Source organism: Anolis carolinensis, chromosome 5 (assembly GCF_035594765.1).
Source record: "Anolis carolinensis isolate JA03-04 chromosome 5, rAnoCar3.1.pri, whole genome shotgun sequence".
NCBI classification, from domain to species: Eukaryota; Metazoa; Chordata; class Lepidosauria; order Squamata; family Dactyloidae; genus Anolis; species Anolis carolinensis.
Genome location: NC_085845.1, coordinates 191,091,399 through 191,118,210, shown reverse-complemented (window position 1 = coordinate 191,118,210; position 26,812 = coordinate 191,091,399). Strand labels below are relative to the sequence as shown.

Sequence of the window (26,812 nt, the reverse complement as noted above, 5' to 3'; positions counted from 1 at the left end):
AAAGTGCCAGGGACTAGTGCCAGAGTTCGGGTCTAGGTGTACAGATAGCTCTAATTCAAATTGATCACATCAATGTACATCTTTGACAACTTTTTTTGGTCAAATTTCTGATGAAATTTGGTTTTGGATGAAATAAGAGACAAAGAGAAAAGCATTGTTTCTGTTCCCATAGCCAAAGAGAAAAAGGGAGAGCAGGAGGGGGCAGATAACTTTAATCTACAATGACTGGAATTCCCTCCTTCCCAAGTCCTCATACATAGTAAATCAATTTGTACGAATGTCTTGAGTAATACAGTGCATTTAGAGTTACACATATCTCTTTCCACCTGAACTTGAGCAGTACATAGAAGATGGCATTATTTCCCAGGAGCTTTGTTTTATATCTATAATTCTCTCCTCATTCATTTGTACTCCTTTTTGCAGTTAAAAGTAGTATGCTGAGCATCTGTATGATTAAATTCTCTTCATAAAAATTCTTACATTGTACTCCTGTGTAGATTTTAATGGTACACAGTAGCTGAAAGAAATAGCTCATTTAACCCATATAAATAAAACTGCCAGACTTGCACATTTAAACTGTGCTGAATGCTGGTCCTATTGACGTAAATGACAGTTGATTTCACTGGGTAACTTAGAAGTCCCAACTCTAGAGCTCCTCTTGTGCTACAATTCCATAGGGCACAAACATGAGTCATCTAGCAGAAAATTGCAAGCAGCTCACCAAATAACATATCCCAGGATTTCTGAAAGATGGAGCCATGACAGTTAAAGTTGGATTAAACTGTTGTGATTGAGCAGTGTGGATATACGCTGGGTTTACTAATGGCACTTGTGAAGATGCTGTTCTGAACACCATTCTCGAAGCCTGAAGGGTATCTGATGGGGAAAGGACCTTCTTGGTGATGGCCTCACTTTCCCAAGGAAATTTGTCTCAAACAAATGTCAACTAAATTCAAACACAATGTTTAGGGTATTTTAGGATATGTTCATATTTTTAAATTCTTGACTTATTGTTGGCTGGTTTTAGCTCTCCAGCTTTGGCCACGGCGGTCCACACTTTTGTTACATCTAGATTGGACTACTGCAATACACTCTATGTGGGGCTGCCTTTGATGACAGCCCGGAAACTGCAACTGCTGCATATGTTGGCAGCCAGGTTGCTAACAGGACCTAGTTACATGGAGTGTATGACATCCCCACTGAAGCAGCTCCATGGTCTGCCAATAATTTTCCGGTCCCAATTCAAAGTGCAGATTATGACCTACAAAATCCTAAACGGTTCGAGTCTTGCTTATCTTTGTGACTGTATCTCTCCCAATGAACTAGTGTGGGCGGTAAGATCTGCCGGGGAGGCCCTTCTCTCGCTCCTGCCTCCGTTACAAGCACGGTTAGTGGGGACGAGGGAGAGGACCTTTTTGATGGTGGCCCCCAGGCTCTGGAACTCTCTCCACAGGGAAATCAGATTAGCCCCCAACCTGTACACATTTCAGAAAGACTTGAAAACATGTACCTTTGAATAACAGGTTAACTCATAACTATCACTATCCAGTCCTAATTCGTTTACTGTTCCGGTCTCCAGCACTTTATTCCCACTCCTGGTCCTACTGTCCTGCGTTTTGCACAAGCCCTGCCCTTCCCTTAAAATTCTTTTTAAAAAAAATTATAGAACTTATTTTTATTTTTATTATTCCGAGTCACTTTGAGTTTTTTTAAAAAAATAAATATGTTTATTAAATGTTTTGAGCAAAATAGTGAAAAACAGACACCTGAAAAACCAAAGGTGTACTTTTAGGTTCCGTGGTGTTCATTGATGTATTTTATGATGTTTTTATTTCTTTGGTTTAATTGTTTTTAATTATATTGTTTTTGTTATGTGTTTTAACTTTTATATCTTGCATTCTTGTTCTCCGGGTTTGGTCCCCATTTAAGCCACTCCGACTCCCTTTGGGGAGATGGAGGAGGGTTATAAGAATAAAGTTGTTGTTGTTGTTGTTGTTGTTGTTGTTGTTGTTGTTGTTGTTGTTTTTACTGTATTCTTTGGGGTTGTTTCTTTGTTGTATCATCATTATTAGTGTTTACTATTGTGTTTTTAGATCTCTGTCCTGTATTGTATTGCAATTCTAATTCTAGAAAGTTGAACAATTTATAAGTGTGGAATGATTACAATAATCCTTCAATCAATACAGCAAATAATGCTAAATAATATGCTATATTGGTTGTGGTCTCTTTCACTTTTATGCAGCAGACATTTTTTGTGCCGAGTTAAATGCATCCATTTATATAAATCCCCATAGCATAGATTCATGCTTTGATTTGTGGCAGGGGGTTGGACAAGATGGCTCTTGTGGTTTCTTCCAACTCTATTGGCAAGTCTGCACTGACTACTTAATTCAAAGGGTCCTTGGATCAACTCTGATCCAGTGTGCACTATGCTAGATCAGCCCTGGGATAACAAGTCAGTGTAGATTCACCCTCTGATTCTTTTATGAGATTCTATACCACTGAAATGGAGCCAAACCTATTAATTCAATGGATTATTATGTAACTAAGGGGCCTAGTTTGCTAATATAGGAAGCTTCTAGCAGGACATCATTATCCGTCTCTTGAAACAGGATGAAGAAATGATGTTGTGAAGAACTTCATTCTGTCAGACAAGAGCAGCCCTGGTGTATAATAATTCTACTGGAGACTGGAGTAGTGTTTAGTGTTTATGTTTTGCTGTTCTTGAAGCAATCTTCAACATATAGTAGTACGTAATATTATCAAATGTATTTCCCAAGGCACTGAAATTCAAAATATTGATAAAAAATAAGAAACTTGGAACACTTGAAGAAACACTTGCAAGGAGGGGCATTGACAGCCATGGTCAGACAGGAGAATTTGAAGAGGAGGAATCAAGTGAGGAGGAGGTAGCTGATGCCCCTGCCCATCCCAAGCAGCCCCTGCTTAAGAAAAGACGAGCACAATCACGTTGGAAAGGTTCAGGCCCACCTCGAAAAAAGCAACAAGTGAGTCTGATCTCTCATTCTGTGGGGCTTTTCTTTCTTTTTTGGCTGCAGTCTTTTTGCATTCTTCCCTCTTTGTGAGGATGCCTGGCAGAAGTAGGGAAGGAGGGTCACACATTTCTGCTATGAAAACCAACTTCCCTGATAGGACCGTACACATTTAAACATGCAGTTTGAGAGTGCCATTCTTCCTGTCAATCCATAGGCCAGTGGTCCCCAGGTGTTTTGGCCTACAACTTCCAGAAATCCCAGCCAGTTTGAATCATAGGAAAGATAAAATGTGATTAAAAACAGTAGTTGATTTAAGTGCTTATTATTCATTCTAGCTGCTGTATTTGCTTCTTTGTTCTCTGTGCAAGATTTTTTCAGTTGTCTTAGTTCTGCTCCTAATACAGTCTGCACAGCTGCCCACTGGGGTTTCACAGAGTTTGCACTGAAATTGGAACAGGTTTCATAGGATTCAAAAAGTACATGTGCCAAGCTTTGAATAGTTGACAACAGTTGGTGAATTATTCCGGATTTTTTTTTTTCATTCATGGTCATGAGAACTCAAAACTAATCATCAAGTAAGATATTACACCAGCTTTTCCATGTGCTTTACTTAGAAGTAAAACAAGTAGCAGTTGCCACTCTCCATCAGAAGAATAATAGAAACTTAGAATCAGAGAGTTGGAAGAGATTCTCTGATTCATGCAGGAATACACAGTCAAAACGTGGGGGATTATAAAAGAGACTCAATGTTAGAGGTGAGTTAACTGGAAAGGAGTTGTTGTTGGCTGAGCCAGCCTGGATTCCGATTGCCTACTGCATCTAGCCTGGCACTGAGACCAACGGTTTCCAACTGTCACTTTTATTCTGGAGAGAGAAAGTAGTTGAAAGGAAAAAAATGGCTGTCATGCTCTCCTAGGTTTGATTACTTAAAAAGGAAATGAGGCATATTTAAAAGGACTGTTATATCCTGTTGCCCTGTGTGTGTTTTGAACTTTTGAACCTGAATAAACATACTATTACTGTTACATTCAAGCCTAAGTGACAATCTAAATATATAAAAGGGTAATGAAATTTCGGCCTAGGACAAAACAACAAAACTACACATCCCAGAAACACTAAACTTGGCAGCAGAACCCCTCATCTATGCCTCTACATTCATACAACAAAAAGCTCCAGCTACTCCAGAAAACGGCCAGGCTTTGAGACTGCAAGGCTATTCACTTCTATTCCACCTGGCCAACAAAGGATTCCCATAAGCCACAGCAACGCGTGGCCGGGCAAAGCTAGTCTTATTACAAAGCAGAGTTTATCTTGATTTAAAGACTGTGATGAAGCTTTTATTTACCTATTTATTATTTCTACAAACAACCAAAAAAACACTCCTTATATATGGCCACCCATATTAAAAACCTTCACATAAGGAGATGCCACCACACTCCAAGGCAGCATGTTCTGCTGTCGAACAGCTCACGTCATCAGACACTTTCTCTTAATCTTGAGGTGAAATTTCTTTTTCTGTAGCTTGAATCCCTTACTCTGGGTCTTAGTCTCTGGAGTACCAATATGTCAAAACAATATGACATCCTTTCAAATATTTAAACAGGGCTATCATGTCACCTCTTAAACTTCACTTCTCCAGGCTAAAGATATCCAGAGCCCTAAGCCACTCTTCCTAGGTCATGGTTTCTAGGTCATCTCCTATGAGCATCTTAGTTAAACAGTGCTTCTGTTACTGATTGGTAAGATAATTGAGAATGTTTTCAGTGGTCTTTCATATTATTTCTAGATGAAGAAAATAAAGATGGCTCTGGAACTGTCAGACCTTGTGATTTATGCTAAAACTCGACAGTTTGTAAGCTTTGAAGACTCCAGAGAAAATCAACTTTTTTATGAAAATACTTCAATTGGAGAGGGAAGAGCCCGGAAACTGGAAAAACTACAAGGTAATTCTTGGAATTCAGTCAAGCAATGGAGAACATGTTGCTATTTTCTCTTGCTTAAGTCATCAGAACTGCCAATAAACTGTATGAGGCAGGTTGTCATGAGTTTAGCAGGTGGTAAATGTTTCAGTTGTTGATTCAACACTTACCATGAGTTCTGTGGCTAAAGGTTTGTGTTAATAGGTTGCTAATGAGTACATTTTCCATATACTGAGTAGTATGGGATACAATGAAAGTAAATAAAGAGAAGTTTGCTTTAAAACAAAAGCTACTAACTTTGCTCTATTCTTGAGCCAAGTTTAAATATAGCTGAAATTAGTTCAGACTATGAAATTGACCTTCCCTTTCTGCTCCACACAACAACTTAGCATCCATCTAATTTGTTTTTGGCATTGTCTACCCATTGCTAATCTGAGCTAAAATGCCTTGCGTATATTTCTAATTGAAATTGTATTTCAAAGTTTTCAAAATGAGTTCAGGAAAGAACTATAAAAATGTAGTTTAATTAGGGATAACTTTGATTCTACGAACCACCAAACCAGAGCAGAGAGGATGGGGGACTGATTAAAATAATAATCCTGTGGTCAACTTTTGATCCATATATACTATTTCCACTGTGAGAGTTATGAGTCTGGAGAAAGATGGAAGGATCTGTGAAATGATGGGAGTCGCAAATTTGCACCACGTGCCTACACTTAACACAGATCCTTAGTCTCTGTCCATCCATATCTCTCTCCGGCCTTGTGTCTCTCTCTGACTTCTCCAGACTCAAAAATGCAATATAAACTACACTACTTGTATTATATATTATGTTGCATATTTGAATCCCTAGTTGGTTGAATCAGGAGTCCATAGATAAAGACCCACTGTATGTTTCCTTGAATTTGGTACCAACAGGCATCAGACTATTTAAAATATCAACAGTGCATGCACTTAGACATAGCTCCAGACACTTGTCTTCAGTCAGATACATTATTTTCATGTCTATATGAAAATAGACACAGCACAGCACCACACATACGATGTCATAGGCATCACTGAAACCTGGTGGGATGACTCCCATCACTGGAATTTAACCATTGAGGGCTATAACCTCTTTCACAGAAATAGAACAAAGGGGAGAGGAGGGGGAGTAGCTTTATATGTCAAAAACAGTTACGTTGCAGAAGAAATGCAAGACTGTAATCCGGGAAACCAGCATGAAAGCATCTGGATAAGAATCAAGGGAACCGGGACTCAAAAAGATCTTGTCGTGGGTGTCTACTACAGACCTCCGAGTCAGGATGAAGGACTTGATGAAGCCTTCTGTCAACAGCTGACCAAACAGGCACAAAGAAGAGATATAGTAGTCATGGGCGATTTCAATTATCCCGATATCTGCTGGAAAACAAACTCAGCCAAGAGTACAAAGTCCAACAAATTCCTCACTTGCCTTGCAGATAATTTTATGGTCCAGAAGGTAGAAGAGGCAACAAGGGGATCAGCAACTCTTGATCTAATCTTAACAAATGTGGAAGACCTGATCAATACAGTTGAAGTGGTTGGATCCTTAGGGGCAAGTGACCATGTGCTCCTGCAGTTTGCAATACAAAGGAATGCTGAAACTAAGACAAGTCAAACACGCATTCTGGACTTTAAGAGAGCTGACTTCCAAAAAATGAAGGAATTACTGAGCGGCATTCCATGGACACCGATATTAAAAAACAAGGGAGTTAAGGATGGATGGGAGTTTTTCAAAAGTGAAATACTCAAGGCGCAAATGCAAACAGTGCCAACAAAGAAGAAAAATAAGACAAGTGCAAAGAAGCCAGAATGGATGTCCAAAGAACTTCTAACTGAGCTAAAGCTCAAAAGTGACATGCACAAGAAGTGGAAAAGGGGAGAAATCACCAAAGAAGAATTCAAACGTATAGCCAACACCTGTAGGGAAAAGGTTCGCAAGGCTAAAGCGCAAAATGAGCTCAGGCTTGCCAGGGACATAAAAAACAACAAAAAAGGCTTTTTTGCTTACGTTGGTAGAAAAAGGAAGAAAAAGGAGGCGATAGGGCCATTGCAAGGAGAAGATGGGGTGATGGCGACAGGGGACAGGGAAAAGACAGAACTACTTAATGCCTTCTTTGCCTCGGTCTTCTCAGAAAAAGAAAGCCATCTTCAACCTCAGCAACATGGAATGGACGTAGGATTGGGGGAAATCCAACCCCAAATAGGGAAACAAGTTGTCCAGGAACACTTGGCCTCTCTAAACGAATTCAAGTCCCCAGGGCCAGATCAGCTACACCCAAGAGTACTGAAGGAACTAGCGGAAGTTATTTCAGAACCACTGGCAATTATCTTCGAGAGTTCTTGGAGAACGGGAGAAGTCCCAGCAGATTGGAGGAGGGCGAATGTGGTCCCTATCTTCAAGAAGGGAAAAAAGAACGACCCAAACAATTATCGTCCGGTCAGCCTCACATCAATACCAGGCAAAATTCTGGAAAAGATCATTAAGGAAGTGGTCTGCGAACACTTAGAAACAAATGCGGTCATTGCTAATAGTCAACACGGATTTACCAAAAACAAGTCATGCCAGACTAATCTGATCTCTTTTTTCGATAGAGTTACGAGTTGGGTCGATACAGGGAATGCTGTGGATGTAGCGTACCTGGATTTCAGTAAGGCCTTCGACAAAGTCCCACACGACCTTCTGGCAAACAAACTAGTAAAATGTGGGCTATGTGCCGTCGCGCCTGGGGCTGTACTCTTAGTGAAAGAGGCATGGACGTGACATCTTTCCCCAGGGGATTGCTTCTTGCCCTCCTTTAGGGAAACTGGAACTCCCAAGGACCAAAACACTGTAGTTAACTCAAAAACTGGGTTTATTGTTCACAAAGGGGGTAAAAGAAAATATACATTACAGTCTTTGGTTGTTTAAGTCCATGAAGCTTGTCCAGATCCCTCTTTCTCTGGCTGTGAATGCCGGAGCAAACTCAGCCTCAGTCCAATGACCTATATCTGAAGACAAGAGTCTTCCTCTGTTGCCAAAGGACTGATGTGAAGGCGCTTGAGACTCCTCAACGTTGTTCAGGTTGGCCCTGAACATGAAGTGTGAGTCCCAAGGGTAAGAACCTCAGAATTGGTGCTGAGAGGTAACTTTTGAAGGGCTTTCAGAGCCAAGCCTCTCTTTCACGTCCATCCGATAGAGTGGAATGAAAAGGAGGAAACACAGTCCTACTCCAGGAAGAGGTGGAGCCAAACAGTTTAGCTGAGTGAGCAATATAACAGGTACAAACAACATTGATTGACAGATATAAATAACCAATCCAACTACATTTACAGGGTAAGGGCAAAATCAGACATGATACAACAATTCAAATCTTGAAACTTATAGTTTGACATATAGATGGCGCCACTCGCGCCGTCACAGGCTAGACAAAACTACGGTTAGGTGGATCTGTAATTGGCTAAGCGAACGAACCCAAAGGGTGCTCACCAATGCGTCGTCTTCATCATGGAAAGAAGTGACAAGTGGAGTGCCGCAGGGCTCCGTCCTGGGCCCAGTTCTGTTCAACATCTTTATTAACGACTTAGACGAAGGGTTAGAAGGCACGATCATCAAGTTTGCAGACGACACAAAACTGGGAGGGATAGCTAACACTCCAGAAGACAGGAGCAGAATTCAAAACGATCTTGACAGACTAGAGAGATGGGCCAAAACTAACAAAATGAAGTTCAACAGGGACAAATGCAAGATACTTCACTTCGGCAGAAAAAATGGAAATCAAAGATACAGAATGGGGGACACCTGGCTTGACAGCAGTGTGTGCGAAAAAGACCTTGGAGTCCTCGTGGACAACAAGTTAAACATGAGCCAACAATGTGATGCGGCTGCTAAAAAAGCCAACGGGATTCTGGCCTGCATCAATAGGGGAATAGCGTCTAGATCCAGGGAAGTTATGCTCCCCCTCTATTCTGCCTTGGTCAGACCACACCTGGAATACTGTGTCCAATTTTGGGCACCACAGTTGAAGGGAGATGTTGACAAGCTGGAAAGCGTCCAGAGGAGGGCGACTAAAATGATTAAGGGTCTGGAGAACAAGCCCTATGAGGAGCGGCTTAAAGAGCTGGGCATGTTTAGCCTGCAGAAGAGAAGGCTGAGAGGAGACATGATAGCCATGTACAAATACGTGAAGGGAAGTCATAGGGAGGAGGGAGAAAGCTTGTTTTCTGCTGCCCTGCAGACTAGGACACGGAACAATGGCTTCAAACTACAGGAAAGGAGATTCCACCTGAACATCAGGAAGAACTTCCTCACTGTGAGAGCTGTTCGACAGTGGAACTCTCTCCCCGGGGCCGTGGTGGAGGCTCCTTCCTTGGAGGCTTTTAAGCAGAGGCTGGATAGCCATCTGTCGGGGGTGCTTTGAATGCGATTTCCTGCTTCTTAGCAGGGGGTTGGACTAGATGGCCCATGTGGTCTCTTCCAACTCTACTATTCTATGATTCTATGATTCTATGATTCTATATTAGTAACAGAGGAGCTCCCAGTGGTGCAGCCTGTTTAAGTGCTGAGCTGCTGAACTTGTGGACCGAAAGGTCACAGGTTTGAATCCGGGGAGCGGAGTGAGCGCCATCTGTTAGCCCAGATTCTGCCAACCTAGCCGTTCGAAAATATGCCAATGTGAGTAGATCAATAGGTACCACTCCGGTGGGAAGGTAATGCCACTCCAGGCCCGTAGCCAGGATTTTGAGTGGGGGGGGGGCTGTGTCTGAGTGAGAGAGGATCTACCCTAGTAATCTTTTTGTATTGTTATCCCAATACCCCCATGCATATGGGATATATTGAGCATGGTGATCAGATCATGATATGAATAAACATAACAGTTTAAATAATAAATGTAAGGCCTTCTCGAGGACCACCCTGAGAATTTCAGGAGGGGGGGGTGAAGCCCCCCAAGCCCCTCCCCCCCGGCTACATGCCTGTGCTGCTCCATGCAGTCATGCCAGCCACATGACCTTGAAGGTGTCTACGGACAATGCTGGCTCTTCGGCTTGGAAATGGAGATCAGCACCAACCCCCAGAGTTGAACAGGACTAGACTTAATGTCAGGGGGAAACCTTTATCTTTACCTTACCTATCAATAACTGTGCCGTCCGCCGGACAATAAAAAACTATAAAACTGAAACGTGCTGTCCTTTATCCGGGCGAACTGCAAATCCCTATAAGCTGTCCTATAGATATTGAACGACTGAGTCTGGATAACTTCAAAAAAGGATGTTTATTCATACAAGGTTGTAAACCTGGCACAGATCTTAAAGTTGCAAAAAATGAAACAAATTTCTATAGGTTTTAGGTACAGAATTATCCCTGGTTCCAGAAAGCAAAGGTGATTATAAAACCACTATACCCTAATCACGCTGCCTATATTAGAAGGAGAAACTCTTTCCTTCCCTATCTTTACAGCAAAGATTAGTTCTAGAAGCGACAGAATAACCCTGCTCCTCTAACTAGATTTCTTATTCCAGATCAATATAATTCAATACTTATCTAATTTGGATAGGCTTAGATTGGCCTGGTTTTGAGGATGATTTGTCCCAGTTAGCCTTGCACAGCTCCAGCACGTTGGAAAACTATAGCCAGAATGAAGCTCCAAAATGGAGACTAGACCCTGGTAAAAAGGGCGGTCCTAAGATGTTGCACTCTTTGACCAATCACTGCAAAGAAAACTGCAGCCAGCTTTTGCAGATTCCAAGCCACTTTTCCTGGGCTTTGCAGCCAGAGGCTGAAACAAGATGCAAAGGAGGGAAAACAAACAAACGACCAATAGGTAAGGCAAACCATCGTCCTGGGGGACGGAACACTCCCCGCTAAATTCCCAGGATGTGGGAATTTACCAATCAAAAACATACAAACACCTTTGTATACACAACAATACAAACACTAGAACTTTAAACATCTCCAATAAGCAACACGAGGTCACTAATTGGTCTGTCCAGGACAGACATTTTGTCCTTACTATGAGTCTTTACCTGAACTTTTCTAACCTTACCGTCAGGGCAAGGAAAGGTCTTTAGTATAATGCCCATAGGCCAGGCATAGCGGGGCAAGTCTTTGTCCTTTAGCAACACAAGGTTTCCCACCTTGAAATTGTCCTCTGGGGTTTGCCAGAGTCTTCTGGTTGGAAGCTGGCTTAAGTATTCGGCCTTCCACCTCTTCCAGAAGTGGTTGGCTAAGGTCTGCACATGCAAAATTGGTGCCACAGTCCGATCGAATTGACTTAATTGGCCCACTGAGGGCTATGAACCTTTTCAATGCGTTTATGAATGATGAAGTGTCCATTCCCTCTGCAACCTCTATATGGACAGCTCGTACTGACAAACAAGTAAACAAAACCGCACATCTTTTGTTATTTACAACACCACCCCTGGTTTTCCTAGTGACAACCTCCCAAGGACCAAACACATCGATTCCCACATGGGAAAGGGGTGGGTCTGTCAAAGTCCTATCCTGAGGTAGTTCTGCCATTAACTGACTTTGACAGTTACGTCTGAGTCGCCGACATTTGACACACTTAAAAATAACACTGCTGACCAAACTTTTAGCATTTACCACCCACAGGCCTTCATTTCTAAGGGTCGCCTCAGTCAGAGTTCTACCCTGATGATGGATCCTTTCATGGTGATGCCGAACGAGCAGCAATGCAGTGTGACTATTAGGGGGTATGATGATGGGGTTTTTTATGCACGCCTTGAGTTTAGCTTTGGCTAACCTTCCTCCAACTCTTAAAATGCCCTCTTTATCCAGAAATGGGTTCAGCTCACGCAAGAAACTCCGGCTGGGGGTGTCAATCCCTTGTTCTAACCTGGCTATTTCTAGACTAAACTCATGCCTCTGAACTGACCTGAATATTACTCCCTTAGCCTTCAACATGTCCTGAACTTGCAAAGGCTGACTATCTTTGCAGACTAAGCGATGTATAAGCCTAGCTACTGCTCTAAGAAGACTGTGCCACTCCGAAAAACGTTCAAAACGGTGTGGTTCCAGGCAAGATCTTTGGCCCATCTTGATTTCTGTGGTTGATTTGCAGGCTTTCACCTCTGCACTTCGTGAGACTTGAGCATTCATAATGTCCGAAAACCTTTGCTCATCTTTCGAGAGCGCTGTGGCTTCGTCTCTCTCAGAGACTTTGAAGGTGGAGGAATACTCTGGAGTTATTCCTTGGCAGTAGACTGAGATGTGACTTAGGCAACTGCGCACAAGTGTAGGACGTCCACCTTTAAGCACCTGTGCTTGATTGGAGTCCAACGACGATGGTAGGTGCATCTTGTTTATGCACACTGGGCCTATGACTGTCCAGCCTAATGGCAATTGTTGTGCGATAGGTGCACCTGGAGGTCCTTTAACTTGGTCGTTCACACAGAACAAGCTCGGGCAGTCCGAGCCAAGCAAAAGGGCAATGTCCACATCTGGCCGAAAGGCTGGTATAGCATTCTTCAGCTTTCGCAAGTGAGGATGGGCTTCCACGACTTCTCTGGTGACAATCTGCCTTTTGTTCCGGGGAATAGAGGAACACTCAATCAGGTCTGGCAACTTGAACTGTCTCTTCTGGTCGCAAGAGGAGACAACGAAGCCAGATGCTATGCGACCCTGCAACTTCTTTTTTCCTGCACACGTAGTCATAGTGTAGTCGACCATCTTGGTTTTAAGGTCAAACATGCGGAAGAACTCTGGAGTAGCCAGGGAGGCGTCGCTCTGTGAATCCAGGGCCACATAGAGTCTCTTTCTAAGCCAAGGGCTCTTGGCTGGATATACATCCGCTAGGCAGATAGGATGACAAACTCTGTACTGGTGCGAGTCAGAACACAGCTCTGTACAGGCGACTGCTGAAACTTCCACCTGCATCTCTGGTGCGGCTGGCTTGTCGGTGTCTTCGACTGCTGACTTTTCTTTTGGTGAAGCGTTCTCTTTGGGGTGGGAGATGATATTGGAGTTGTGCATTGCGGTGCAATGCTTGAGGCTGTTGCATTTCTCACACTTGATGTTTTCTTTGCAGTTGGATGCAAAGTGTGGAGTTGCTCCACAGCATCTAAAGCAGATTCCCTGCTTTTGAACTAGCTGTTGCCTTTCTTTGTATGTCTTTCTACTAAACTCCCTGCAGTTGGCCAAGCTGTGAGGCTTTTGGTGAATAGGGCAAAGCAACTCTTTTACCTCCGACCTGGGTTCGTCAGTCTTGAGTTGAGTTTCGACTGCCTTTACGCTGACAGGTCTATTGGCCTCTCTAGGTGGTTTCTTGTCCACTTCAGGTGCCTTCTCTGGCTGGGTCCCTTGGTATAAGGTGGGGAGGCCCGTCTGTGGATCATTCCTTTCTCTGGCTGCCCTGGTGATGAACTGGACCAAATGAGAAAATGGAGGGTATGCCTGGGAGTGGGCCTCCTTGTAGTTGAAGACCTCCTGTCCCCAGCGTTCTTGCAAAGTGAAGGGCAGCTTGGTCAAGATCTGCCTCTGGGACAGGTGCTGATCGAGGCACTTCAAACCGGGCAGTTCTGGATTCTCCTTGGCCGACTCTAATTCCGCAAGGAGATCGCTGAGGTCCCACAAGAGTTTGAAGTCTTTGAGTTTTAAAGCTGGGAACCTTTGGAGCTTGTCCATAAGAGATGCTTCAATCTCTGTGCTGGCCCCATACCTCTGCTGCAACCTGGCCCAGGCCTTTTCCAGGGCTTTGTCGGGATCGGCTACGTGGGCTGCGTAGATCTTTTTAACTTGTGAGGATGAGGCTGGGCCCAACCATGCAGCCAGAAGAGTCAGTTCTTCCTCAGGCAATAACTTTAAGTCTCTGATTGCTCTCTGGAAGGTGGCCTTCCAGAGAAGAAATTCCTCAGGCTTGTCCGAAAACTTTTCGACACCCTTGTCCTTAAGATCTCTTCTGGGGCTTCTGATGATGGAGACAAGCTGGGACTCCGGCGTCGAAGGGAACAATTGAGGAGTTTGCTGTTGTGGAGTGGACTCCCACCGTATACCTTGCGTCAACCTTTGGCCTCTTGGAGGGATGACATCGACCACTGACGAATCGATGGTTCCCTGTGCAGCTGTCTGTAGGGGCCAACTAGCACTCGGCCTTGAGGCCCTGATTGACTGACCTAGGGTTTTAGCAGGAGGCACAGGTAGCTCGAGCAAGGGTGAGCTCCCCGCTATGACGCTCTGCTCTGCAGGAAACTCAAAAGTGACTTTGGGGCCCTGCTCTGGGTAAGGAGAGAAGTCTCCCTGTTCCTCATCCGAAAACTGACTGTACATGCTGCCAAGGTGCGCAAACACTTTGGCAGAAGGGTCCTGTATTGGTAACTGGCTTACATTTTCTTCTGTGAGTGGCTCAATTAGGGCCTTGGCCAAAGTCTCAGCCCTTACCCTTTTGGCTGCGGCATCCATCTTTATTCTAAGCATCTCTATACGAGCCTGTTCTATTTGCATTTCGCTTTGTCTACGGGCCTGTTCTATTTGCATTTCGCTTTGTCTTTGGGCCTGTTCCATTTGCATTTCGCTTTGTCTACGGGCCTGTTCCATTTGCATTTCGCTTTGTCTACGGGCCTGTTCTATTTGCAGTCGTTGCTCTTCTTCTTTAAAGGGAAGGGTGAGATCAGCTGCCTTAGCATCAGCCTCCGCCCCCGCTACCTTGCTCTTTAGCTCCAGACGTGCAGCCTCCTTAATGTGCAAGGCAGCTAGGGAAGAGATGGCACTCCCAGCAGCAGAAGACTTGCTAGAGTGGCTGTGTTTAGACGATGCACGCTCCCTTAGTTTAGATACCTGGCTAGAGCGGTTGGACTTAAGACTAAGTGCCACAGCAGGTGATTTCAAAAGATTGGTCTCATGGCTGCATAAGGAAGACTGATTTCCTTTTGGCTCAGACCTTAGATTAACAGGTGGAGAACTAAATTCCAAGGCATCTAGAATTGCCCTCACCTTATTTTCTTTCTCATTAGTGTCAGCTAAGACACTCACTATTTCTAACTCTGAATCCTTGGCGTTAATGCGCTCGAGGACCTGGACTATCTTAGACACCAAACCCCTCCAGAGACCGAAGGTCTCTTCAAGGTCTGTCTGTAATATGGCTGGCACCCTTGTGATACCCAAGCTCTCTATTCTGTCCATTAATGTTGTGATGCGCTCCCATGCCGAACCTAACCTCACATGGAGGAGCTCCTTTTCGTCTATTAGATGGGCTAGCATTTTGGCTGAAGGGTGCTTTATCCTTTGGGGCCTTTCATTCCTACTTTCAGCCTCAGAAGGAGGTATACCATCTGTATCATCTTGAAATTGCATAGACATTATGTATTCTTAATAGCAAGTAAATTTACAACAAAGGCAAATGCAATATACCTGCAAGTAAATTTACAATAAAAGCAAATTCAATATATAATACAATTCACAGCACTTAACCATAGCAATATATATCACTAAGTAACTATACTTTACAAAGATTGTGACCTTTGGCGCCAGACTTTGGTGGGCAAGCTGCAAAATGTCAACTGACAGCAACTTGCCACTTGATACCTCCCTTGCCCGAGTGACGTAAACTGCCAAAATGGCGACTTCGCCAAATTTTCAAGCACCTCGTGCTCTGCGGCTCGAGGCCTGCCGCCGAAGGAGCACCGAGGCTGGCTTTGGAAAGGAGGAGAGAAGAGACGCCTCCTCCCCGCTGTGAAGGGAGGTCACCACCGCAGGTCGATGAAACAGGTCACCACCGCAGGACGATGAAGCAGGTCACCACCGCAGGACGATGAGGCAGGTCACCACCGCAGGACGATGAGGCAGGTCACCACCGCAGGACGATGAGGCAGGTCACCACCGCAGGACGATGAGGCAGGTCACCACCGCCAGGCGACTGTCCCGGCCGAGTGCTTCTGGACTCACCACCTCCAGGACCTACTGCTGGGTTTTGCACAGCCGTGCAATTGCCGAAACAGCCGCAGGGCTACGCGCACACACGCGAGCTGAAGAGCAGGATACTGCAGAGGCTGAAGGAATGGAGCCCCACTCTCTCACTTGCCTTTCGGCCTGGCAGCAAGCTTTCACTGCAACAGACCAACAAAATCAAAGTCTCTATGGCCGTGCAAGCTAGCTGAAGCGGAAAAACCGCTGATCTACCTCAAAACTGTGCCGTCCGCCGGACAATAAAAAACTATAAAACTGAAACGTGCTGTCCTTTATCCGGGCGAACTGCAAATCCCTATAAGCTGTCCTATAGATATTGAACGACTGAGTCTGGATAACTTCAAAAAAGGATGTTTATTCATACAAGGTTGTAAACCTGGCACAGATCTTAAAGTTGCAAAAAATGAAACAAATTTCTATAGGTTTTAGGTACAGAATTATCCCTGGTTCCAGAAAGCAAAGGTGATTATAAAACCACTATACCCTAATCACGCTGCCTATATTAGAAGGAGAAACTCTTTCCTTCCCTATCTTTACAGCAAAGATTAGTTCTAGAAGCGACAGAATAACCCTGCTCCTCTAACTAGATTTCTTATTCCAGATCAATATAATTCAATACTTATCTAATTTGGATAGGCTTAGATTGGCCTGGTTTTGAGGATGATTTGTCCCAGTTAGCCTTGCACAGCTCCAGCACGTTGGAAAACTATAGCCAGAATGAAGCTCCAAAATGGAGACTAGACCCTGGTAAAAAGGGCGGTCCTAAGATGTTGCACTCTTTGACCAATCACTGCAAAGAAAACTGCAGCCAGCTTTTGCAGATTCCAAGCCACTTTTCCTGGGCTTTGCAGCCAGAGGCTGAAACAAGATGCAAAGGAGGGAAAACAAACAAACGACCAATAGGTAAGGCAAACCATCGTCCTGGGGGACGGAACAATAACAGATTTCAATAACAGAATTCAAATCCTTACTCAGCCATGAAAACTCACTGTGTGACCTTGGGCGCCTCATACTCTCTCAGCCTCACCCCCATATGATAGGATCACTTCAAGGCCTGTAACAACAGAAATCAGTAATATGATTTAAAAACGTTTTCTTGTAGCTGATGAATTTATTCAACATACAGCCCGATTTCTTACAAGAATATACCCTAAGGGAACACGAACCACCTCCTCCAATTATAATCCTCAGGAGTTCTGGAATGTTGGATGCCAGTTGGGTAAGTGATTTATGATGGTAGTTACTTACAACATACCTCCCCCCTCCACCCGCGAATATATTGCATGGTGCTTTAAATTATGTTAAATGTGTTTTCAACTGTGTAAACAATTTGCTGAAGAAAATGTTTTCAGTTCATGGTTCTTGCACAATTATGATCAACTCAGAATATAAAGACAATGGCCAAACTAATTAAAAGCGGTGCCAGTTGCATTTCTAGACAGATGCTGGAATAAGGTGCTGGTTTTTTTTTTTAAATACACTATTTCTGGCCAATGTTGGGTGGAAGACATTGTCTGCTATATGCTAAATGTCCCTTGTATAGCGACTCTAGAGAGATATTTTAGAAACCTTGGATAATGTATGGAAGTGAGAACTCTCGTGTAGAACTGGCACAATTTCTTTTGATCAGTATCAGTGGCTATGCAACACACACAGCAGCCCCTTTTGCTTTGGCTGCAAAATAGACTAGGAAGAGAGAGTTAAAATTGTTCCTGGAGACTCCAAGTATTAATTTGGTTTTCTTCGTGATAGCTTAGAAATTGAACTACAGTTTTGAATTGTTGATAGTCTTTATATAAGCTTGTTACTGTTCCTAGAATCATTGGGTGGCATTTGTATTTTTTGTATCTTGCATGCTTGGTACATATTTAAACTGTTTGTCATGGCCTTTGGCTAGCACAGTAGACGTATTGATGTGATTCAAAAGAAGCGAATGCACAGAGCAATCCTAAATAGGGTTGTAGATAATAACTTGGTGAAAATGCCATGACATTAAAAGCCTTATCAGTTCCTTCTGGTCAAGATATGAGGAGGTGGTGTTATTTTTGCTAGACTTCTCAGTATGGTGACTCACTTCAGTTTAAATGACTCCTTTCACTGCAAAACTGATGGTGCATGGGGATTAGCAACATGAACATCTTGAGAATGAATCCAAAGCTGTGACCCAGTTCACCTCTGAGGCCCCTTCCACACAGCTGAATAAAATCCCACATTAACTGCTTTGAACTGTGGCAGTGTGGATTCAGATAACCCAGTTCAAAGCATATATTGTTGGTTATTCTGCCTTGATATTCTGGGCTATATGGCTGTGTGGCAAGTTTTTTTTTAACTTTGTTCTTCACTGTGTTTCTTAATATCTAATTGCATATGTTTCAGGGCCGTGAAACAGCCAATTCAGTAGCCCTGTGCTTGCTACCTATCCATATGGGATGAGGCATGAACAGATTATATAGTACAAAAGTCAGCTGAATCTCAGATATCAGTGAGTTGAAATATGAGTTGTAGAGTACTGCAACACAGCCTTCTTCAGGGAGTTGTCTCCCTCATATGTGAGATGTCATGAAGAAAAGTACTACTCTCTGCTGTACCACTTAAGTCCAATGATAGTTGCTTCCACTGATGTCCTATAATTAACAGGTCACATATTGGTTTCCGGGGTATCATTTTTACTCTCCCTGCATCAAAGATATTCCCAGAAGCAGATTTTCTGTCTGTTCCAGCTATAGCAAAGTAGTCCATGAACACAAAGAATGTAAAGAAAATTTGCAATTTTGTCATAGTGTATTTGTGCAGTCTTTGTGATTTGTTAGGTCAAAATGTCCCAAGGTAAATTAAAAATTACAGTTAAAAGATCTTGTAATCTTATCCAGCATAGAGAAATCTTGAATTTTCATGTGACAAGAAAAAAAGAAAAGAAAGATGTACTTCTTTAATTGACACTGACATTAATCACCTCACTCCCCCTCCAACCTCCACTTCATAACTATTTTCACATTTTTCTGAAGCAGATCTCTGGTTAAACTTAAGTATCATCCAAGATGTGCATCTTAACAAAAAGGTTTTATTGCAGTTCGAGAAATTTTCTGCAAATAAATAATAATAATAATAATAATAATAATAATAATAAATATTTACAGTAGAGTCTCACTTATCCAACACTCGCTTATCCAACGTCCTGGATTATCCAACGCATTTTTGTAGTCAATGTTTTCAATACATCGTGATATTTTGGTGCTAAATTCGTAAATACAGTAACTACTATATAGCATTACTGAGTATTGAACTACTTTTTCTGTCAAATTTGTTGTATAACATGATGTTTTGGTGCTTAATTTGTAAAATCATAACCTAATTTGATGTTTAATAGGCTTTTCCTTAATCCCTCCTTATTATCCAACATATTCGCTTATCCAACGTTCTGCCTGCCCATTTATGTTGGATAAGTGAGACTCTACTGTATTTGTATTCCACCGTATACTCCAAGATACAACGGCAAACTTTCAATGCCTCAGCATATATGGTTGAGAGTACACATCTTTGAAGTTACCTTACAACCTCAGACACAGTGACTCTACTGGGCTCATATCTAAAGACAATCTGTTTTAATCTTTTGTCTTTTTGTTCATTTATTTACTACTACAGTAGAGTCTCACTTATCCAAGCTAAACGGGCCAGCAGAAGCTTGGATAAGCGAATATCTTGGATAATAAGGAGGGATTAAGGAAAAGCCCATTAAACATCAAATTAGGTTATGATTTTACAAATTAAGCACCAAAACATCATGTTGTACAACAAATTTGACATAAAAAGTAGTTCAATATGCAGTAATGTTATGTTGTAATTACTGTATTTACAAATTTAGCACCAAAATATCACGATATATTGAAAACATTGACTATAAAAATGGCTTGGATAATCCAGAAGCTTGGATAAGTGAGACTCTACTGTATATTTATACCCCACCCTTCTCACCCTGAAGGGGACTCAGAGCGGCTTAAAAGTGGCAACAATTCAGTGCTGTGTAAGCAGACAGACAAATGATACGTGTTCTAATGGCTTTATGTTTTTATCTATGTACAATTATGTTGGAGCCTTTTTGAGACTTGAAGAGAGGCAGACAAGAAATAAAATTTATTATTATTTTGTTATTATTACTTTATTTCTCCATGTTCACTGTGAGTTGAAAGTACAACTACTTTTAGGATATCTGAGTTTTTTGTGTGTGTGTGTCAGGAGCGACTTGAGGAACTGCAAGTCGCTTCTGGTGTGAGAGAATTGGCCATCTGCAAGGACGTTGCCCATGGGATGCCTGGATATTTTGATGTTTTTTTTATCATCCTTGTGGGAGGCTTCTCTCATGTCCTCGCATGGAGCTGGAGTTGATAGAGGGAGCTCATCCGCGCTCTCCCCGGTTGGGATTCGAACCTGGCAGCTTGGAGATCAGCAACCCAACCTTCAAGTCACAAGGCTTTAATCCACTACACCACCAGAGGCTCCACATCTGTGAGTCAATGTCCCATAGATTTTTTTGAAAACAGCCACGAGGGCATCTAAACCTGACTGCGCATGCCATGCTGAAGGAGGAGAAACTGGATATTTTCATCCTTTTTCCAATTGCAATTCTTTCTTTTCCATTGTTTCTGGTATCATGGGGTAAAAACAGGTACGAATATGATATTCATAAATTATCTCTATCAGCAAATAGATGGATTAGAAGACATAAGTGGATTTAATTGCGAAATAGCACATGACGAAGGAGTTATCTAGCTGTTCCCATAGTGGAATATTCGACACAATCCCTTGAGCCACTTTGCTGTGATTGTCTAAATAACCTACAACCCTTGGGAGTACGCCATCACAACTCTCCCACTCATGTCCTACTTTGCCCTGACATTAAAGGCATACTGCCTCAAAGGATAGCTTGAAATAGGCGTAGTGAAATTCTTTTTGGTTCGCTTTACAGCAGAACATTTCAGGGGAAGTGCCATGTCACCAGTACAACAGTTTTCAAGCCCCTGCCACACTATTTTCTTTTATGCAAAGAGGGCCATTAATCAATTTGACTGTTTTTCATGACCAAGTCATGCCTCATGGTTTCTTTAAGGATATGTTTACTCTCAGTGGAAAAAAAAATCACAAAATTTGAGTATCCCCAAGAGATTTGAGCCTGGGAAAGCAAAAGTTCATCTCTTCTTTCCAAGGCGAAATGTCAAAACCATGCATATAAATGGATTAAACTGGTGTTTTATTGTTTACAAGATGCTGCTGGTATTTTCCCAGGCAGAGGATGATTAAAGAATGGGAAACTAATTACAATCATACTATGGCTTGTTGTTTGAGCTCTTTTTTTCTCAAATAAGGCTTTTTTTCTTTTGGGATTAGACGGTGTTGTTTATTTTGTCTTTGTTTAATGTATTATGTATTAATGTATTATGCCATTGAATATTTGCCGTTTTTTGTTGGAAGCCGCCCTGAGTCCTTTCGGGGAGATAGGGCAGAATATAAATAAAGTTGTTGTTGTTGTTATTATTAGACACTAATACATTTTGTATAATTATAGATATTAAAACATTTTACTAAAATAATATATTGAAATGTTTTATTAGGTTTTATATTTCAGGTAGTAGACCTAATCATACTGAGAGTTCACCAGTTGGGATTTCAAGTGATTTTAGTAGTTTCATTCTAAGTAGTGTTCTACCCTAAGGCTACATCTACATGGGGCAGATTGCTCTGGTGTATATCTGCCCTGGAGCAGTCTCATTCTGTGCTACATCTAGGACCAATGTCTAGACAGTCTGGTTGGGCCGCGACTGTGACCATCCCAATATTGTCCTATGTTGCCGCCACTGCTAATTGCTGGCCAGTGGAGCTCTGTGAACACCTGACTACTTTGTTTGCATTATGATAAGACAGACATCTGCTAGATTAGCAAGAAAGAGGAGATAGATACATGGAGAGCTTGGAGTGGCAGTGACAACTTGAGGCTGAGCCTGTGTGCCAATCAATGCAAGGAAAGGGTGATAGTGTCTAGGTAAGGGATTGGGTTAAAATGGACCCAATCCAGACTGCTGCAAAGCACTGGGATACTCCCATTTCCTTTAAAATTCCTAAATATCCCCCCAAGTTTTCCTAATGTGGGGCAAAGTAAGGTTTATTTACATTTACAGGTTAAAATCAGAAAACCCAGGATAGTTACCAGGAGTAGAGGGAGCCAATAGTAGATTTACGATGAGTTCAGGCTTCTTCACTAGAGTAGACAAGCCCTAAGTATTACTCAGTCTGGCTACAACCCACCATCTTGTAATTAGCACGTATATGGAGACATTGAGATGTACATGCTACTTGACTGTAAACAAAATGGTCATAATAGGAGGTTCCCCTCCAACATGAAAGTTGAAGGGACTATTCTTTCCAAATCATCATCATCAGCGATCACTCATGGGCAAGTATGTTTTCTTCCAAGAGTAGTATCTTGGTAATGGCTCTGTAAGTGACTGTAGAGATCTATTCTGGATCCACATGGTCTTTTAGTTCATTCTTAACTTTATATCCATATAAATATTCAAAGATTTGATACAGAGCTTACAAATCACTTCAACCCTAAGAAAGGAGGTCATAAGACGGAAGCTTTTAAAATGTTTTCCTACTAGATCTAGGCCCACAAAAGAATGGAATTAGAGTTTAATTACATGGAAACATTTTACCCAGTCACCTTGGTCTCCTGCATCCACAGTCATGTTTACAGGCAGCTATGTAGTAAACCTGCCAACCTAGCAGTTCGAAAACATGCAAATGTAAGTAGATCAATAGGTACCGCTCTGGCGGGAAGGTAACAGTGCTCCATGGAGTCATACCGGCCACATGACCTGGAGATGTCTATGGACAACGCTGGCTCTTTGGCTTAGAAATGGAGATGAGCACCAACCCCCCGAGTCGGTCACAACTGGACTTAACGTCAGGGGAAACCTTTACCTTTTACCTATGTAGTAAAACTATAGAAGAGAACCTGCCCTTCCATCTCCGGGTAAGAGGAGGTAATGCTTTTTAAATCTTTAGCAAATTGCCAAGAAGCCCAGAATAGTTAATCACTATTTCTTTCGGTTATTATTTTTGAAAATAAAATCACAAGATCTATGGGTGCTGATTTTAGAGGACACCATGATCTTCAAATTCAATTTAGGTAATGATGAAACAAAGTAATTTCAGGTATGAAACCATCCCCTGAGCTTTCCTGACAGTTTTAAGGATTTCACTATCGTATATCTGTAATTAATGCATTAAAGGCCTATTTTAACAACAGAGAATAATGAAACCGACTAAAGGCATTGTGCTGTCAAAAACATAATGCACCATAGATTATATTAAAAGCATTTCCCTGGTCACATTCAGGCTCGGCTGTTAGGCAGGAGTGTGAATATCAAATGATGTGCCCATTTCTGTAAAACTCCAGTTTAGAGTTCCTTTATATGTAATTGTTCAGTGGATTTCTTCCTTCCCAGCAGCCTTCATCTCCTGTAACGTATCCTTGTGAAAATGTGTTTTAAGGGAACGGTAATTGGGTAATGGGCAATGAATGATTTATAATAATTTTTAAAATGCTTTTTGCAGTGGAGTGTTTTTTCTCGTTGTAGTGGATGTGAGAATTGTCATTAGGGGAGATTATCATGAGTGCCCGCACAACTTTTGCAGAGCCTGTTGCAAAGCCTAGAAAAGGGGAAGAAAAAAACAGATTATTTTGCATATTAAATAGCCATCATGTAGCTAGGCTTGGTTGACCTATTCATCCCAGTACAGTGTAAACAAATATAAAAAGAAGATAAAACATTTTCTTGTGGGAAATCAGTACATTTCTCCCCACTTCTTGGTCCAGCTGCTGTAGCTGCTTCTGAACATAAGTCTTTCCATCGTACCATCTTTGGTTTTGCTCCAAGGTTGGGATGTATGCACACATGTTTGGGAGACATATAAATTTGGAGTCATTGTGTGGAATAAGTATCCTCCTTAGTAAAAACAATGAAGTTGTTCTTTCTTTACTATGAAATACACTTGCATTTATTGATTGCCGATAAAATTCATTTTATACCAATGGTTTTTATTTCATCTTGTTCTTGTACAAACCCTTTTTACAGAGGATTTAATTTCAGTGATTGCAGCTGGCTTTACCTGCTGGCGGTCCTCGTTCTGCAGTACAATTAATGATATAGGAAAACCTATCTAATTGCATTTGCTTTGTATTTCTCTTTGAAAAGCTAGGCAAAGAAAGATAATTGTAGTAACCCACCTGTGAGTCCTGACATATCAGTTGAATATCAATGAGTAGGGTCAGTTGGTTTAGAATTCAGAACTCAAATGAGGAAATCAAGGAAAGGTTCCCCCTCCCTCCCAAAAAGGGGCCGGGCTGTGGCGCAGCTGTTGAGCAGCTGCCTTAAATCACTCTGACCATGAGGTCATGAGTTCGAGGCCAGCCCGTGGCGGGGTGAGCACCCGTCAATTAAAAATAAAAAATAGCCCCTGCTCGTTGCTGACCTAGCAACCCGAAAGATAGTTGCATCTATCAAGTAGGAAATAAGGTACCACTTATAAAGTGGGGAGGCAAATGTAACTAATTTACGACCTGGAATGAGGAAGTGCCGTCAGTGTGGATGATGAAGCAGCTGCTCCCCCCTGTGGCCAGAATCGAACATCCCCTCAGAAGAAGGTTAACGGCCTCTGCGTGTGTCTCTCAGTCTCTGTTTGATGTGTTTATGGGCATTGAATGTTTGCCCTATGTGTGTTATAATGTGATCCGCCCTGAGTCCCCTTCGGGGTGAGAAGGGCGGAATATAAATACTGTAAATAAATACATAAATAAATAAACCAATGACTTAAAACATCACATATTTTTCCTTTGCATAAAATGTTAGGCTGGATTGCATATTCAGCCAGTATATGAAGAGAATACAAGCTCTTCTGAATTATTGGTGAGGATAACAGGCCTACATTTCTCTTTGGCAAAACATATTGTGCTTTACTGGGCTGACTGGTGAATGCTGAGGGCAAGAAATACCAGAGTTCTAGGTGTGAAAAAAAATTATTTCAAGGAATTATTATAAGACTGCCTTTTATCATGAATTATATCCTCTTCCAGGGAGTCCCCAGTGGCGCAGCGGGTTAAACTGCTGACCAAACTTGCTGACCAAAAGGTTGGCAGTTTAAATCTGGGGAGCGGGGTGAGCACCCACTGTTAGCCCCAGCTTCTGCCAACCTAGCAGTTCAAAAATATTCAATGTGAATAGACCAATAGGTCCCACTCCGGCGGGAAGGTAACGGCGCTCAATGCAGTCATGCCGGCCATATGACCTTGGAGGTGTCTACGGACAACACTGGCTCTTCGGCTTAGAAATGGAGATGAGCAACAACCCCCAGAGTTGGACACGACTGGACTTAATGTCAGGGGAAACCTTTACCTTCCAGGTAGCATGCTCCTTTATTTCCAGAACTATGGCAGCAGAACAACAGAAAGTCTTCTCAGCCTTTGAGAACAGGAAATTCTGATAGTTTTGTGTTCAAGATAAAGTCTAGTAGTTCGTGATTAAATTTGAAGGAGGACTTGTTTTAACAGTTTGGAAATGCTTAGTGAACAGAGGGGAGGTCTACACAGGAACTATAAAGCAGTTCGAGGCTGCTGCATGCTGAAGTGCACATTAAGCCAAAAAACTTACAAAAAACCTAACAAGAAAATCCTGAATAAGCAAAAAATATCTGCTGCAGCTGATCAACGTATATCCCATGCAGGACTCTTGTCAGGACAACCATAGGAATGATACACTTTAAACAACCTTGAAATACTGCTGGCCAGAAGGTAAACAAACAGTCTTGAGCGAGGAAACCACATCATTCTCATGGGGACTCGTGCTTTTCACCCCTTTCTTCTAATTTCCTGTGCCTTGACATGGTCTAGCATTAATCCTAAATGGATATGGATATGTGCATCAGTGGACTAGATAAAAAAAAAATCCTGGGTTCAGTTCCAATCTGCAAACAGTGGATACTGCAGCCACCGTCCAAGCCTCAAGCCCATTCCTGAGGCTATTCTGTTGGCGGGCGCTCTTTTTAATCCACTTCCGAACTTGGATTTACCTGTGTAGAATCACACAGAATAGTGTTTTCCCACCCAACTTACATAATGCCATGCATACATTTTTGTCACATTTTAATATCTGTTATGCCATTTATGCTTAAACTTCAATAGTAGATCTGTCTTCTCCTTTAACATTTTAGAATCACTAAGGGATTGATGGCTGTTATCAGCTCTTTGTATTTAATTCAAAACTTTAATCCATTAGGAATTCCATATAATACTTCAGAAACCAAAGCAATCAAAATGAATTATGAATAGATACTTTCATATTGTGTGTACTATGGCCTGGAGACACTTGAGTAACTATTATCCTATATGGTAAAGGACTGGCTATCTCAACAATCTTTTCTCCAGAATGGGCAGGTAACAGAAGCAGCTGAGATTATGCAGTCTTTGCTGTACAGCTACCAGTTTGTTCACAACAGGACAAAGGCTTACAATGGGTTCTTAACAATGACACTGATCTGTGTCAGCTATACAATTGGCTGTGATGTAGGTCTTTCCTGATGTGTGTCCCATTGCTCGAATTCAGTGACAGACAAATTTGTAGCCTGAAAAGCATATTCAAAGGATACTCTCCAAGATTTTGCAGATGAAAAATGGGACACATGTGGGCAAGCAATATTAGAACCAGGTTAAGATGCAAAAATGTGATTCTAATCACAATTGGTTATTATAAAATGCAGAATCCCTAACTTACTAAGAATTCAATGTGTTGTCGAAGGCTTTCATGGCTGGGATCACAGGGTTGTTGTATGTCTTTCAGGCTGTGTGGCCATGTTCGAGAAGTATTCTGGATACATCAGTATTCAGAATACTTCTGGAACATTGCCACACAGCCGGAAAGACATAC

The 26,812-nt window shown here is 42.2% G+C and overlaps 1 protein-coding gene across 5 annotated transcripts in view; it reads left to right on the top strand.

Moving 5' to 3' along the window:
- LOC100555994 (1-phosphatidylinositol 4,5-bisphosphate phosphodiesterase zeta-1) overlaps positions 1-26,812 on the top strand; it is a 67,449-nt gene that overhangs the window by 25,997 nt on the left and 14,640 nt on the right. For all 5 annotated transcript variants that reach the window (XR_010006919.1, XR_010006918.1, XM_062983144.1 and 2 more), the window contains exons 7-9: positions 2,781-3,008; positions 4,783-4,939; positions 16,939-17,055. Coding sequence is in view for 3 of the 5 variants with exons in the window: in XM_062983144.1 (XP_062839214.1) it covers positions 2,781-3,008; positions 4,783-4,939; positions 16,939-17,055 (502 nt within the window). In the remaining 2 variants the exon portion in view is untranslated. The remainder of the gene's footprint in view (positions 1-2,780; positions 3,009-4,782; positions 4,940-16,938; positions 17,056-26,812) is intronic.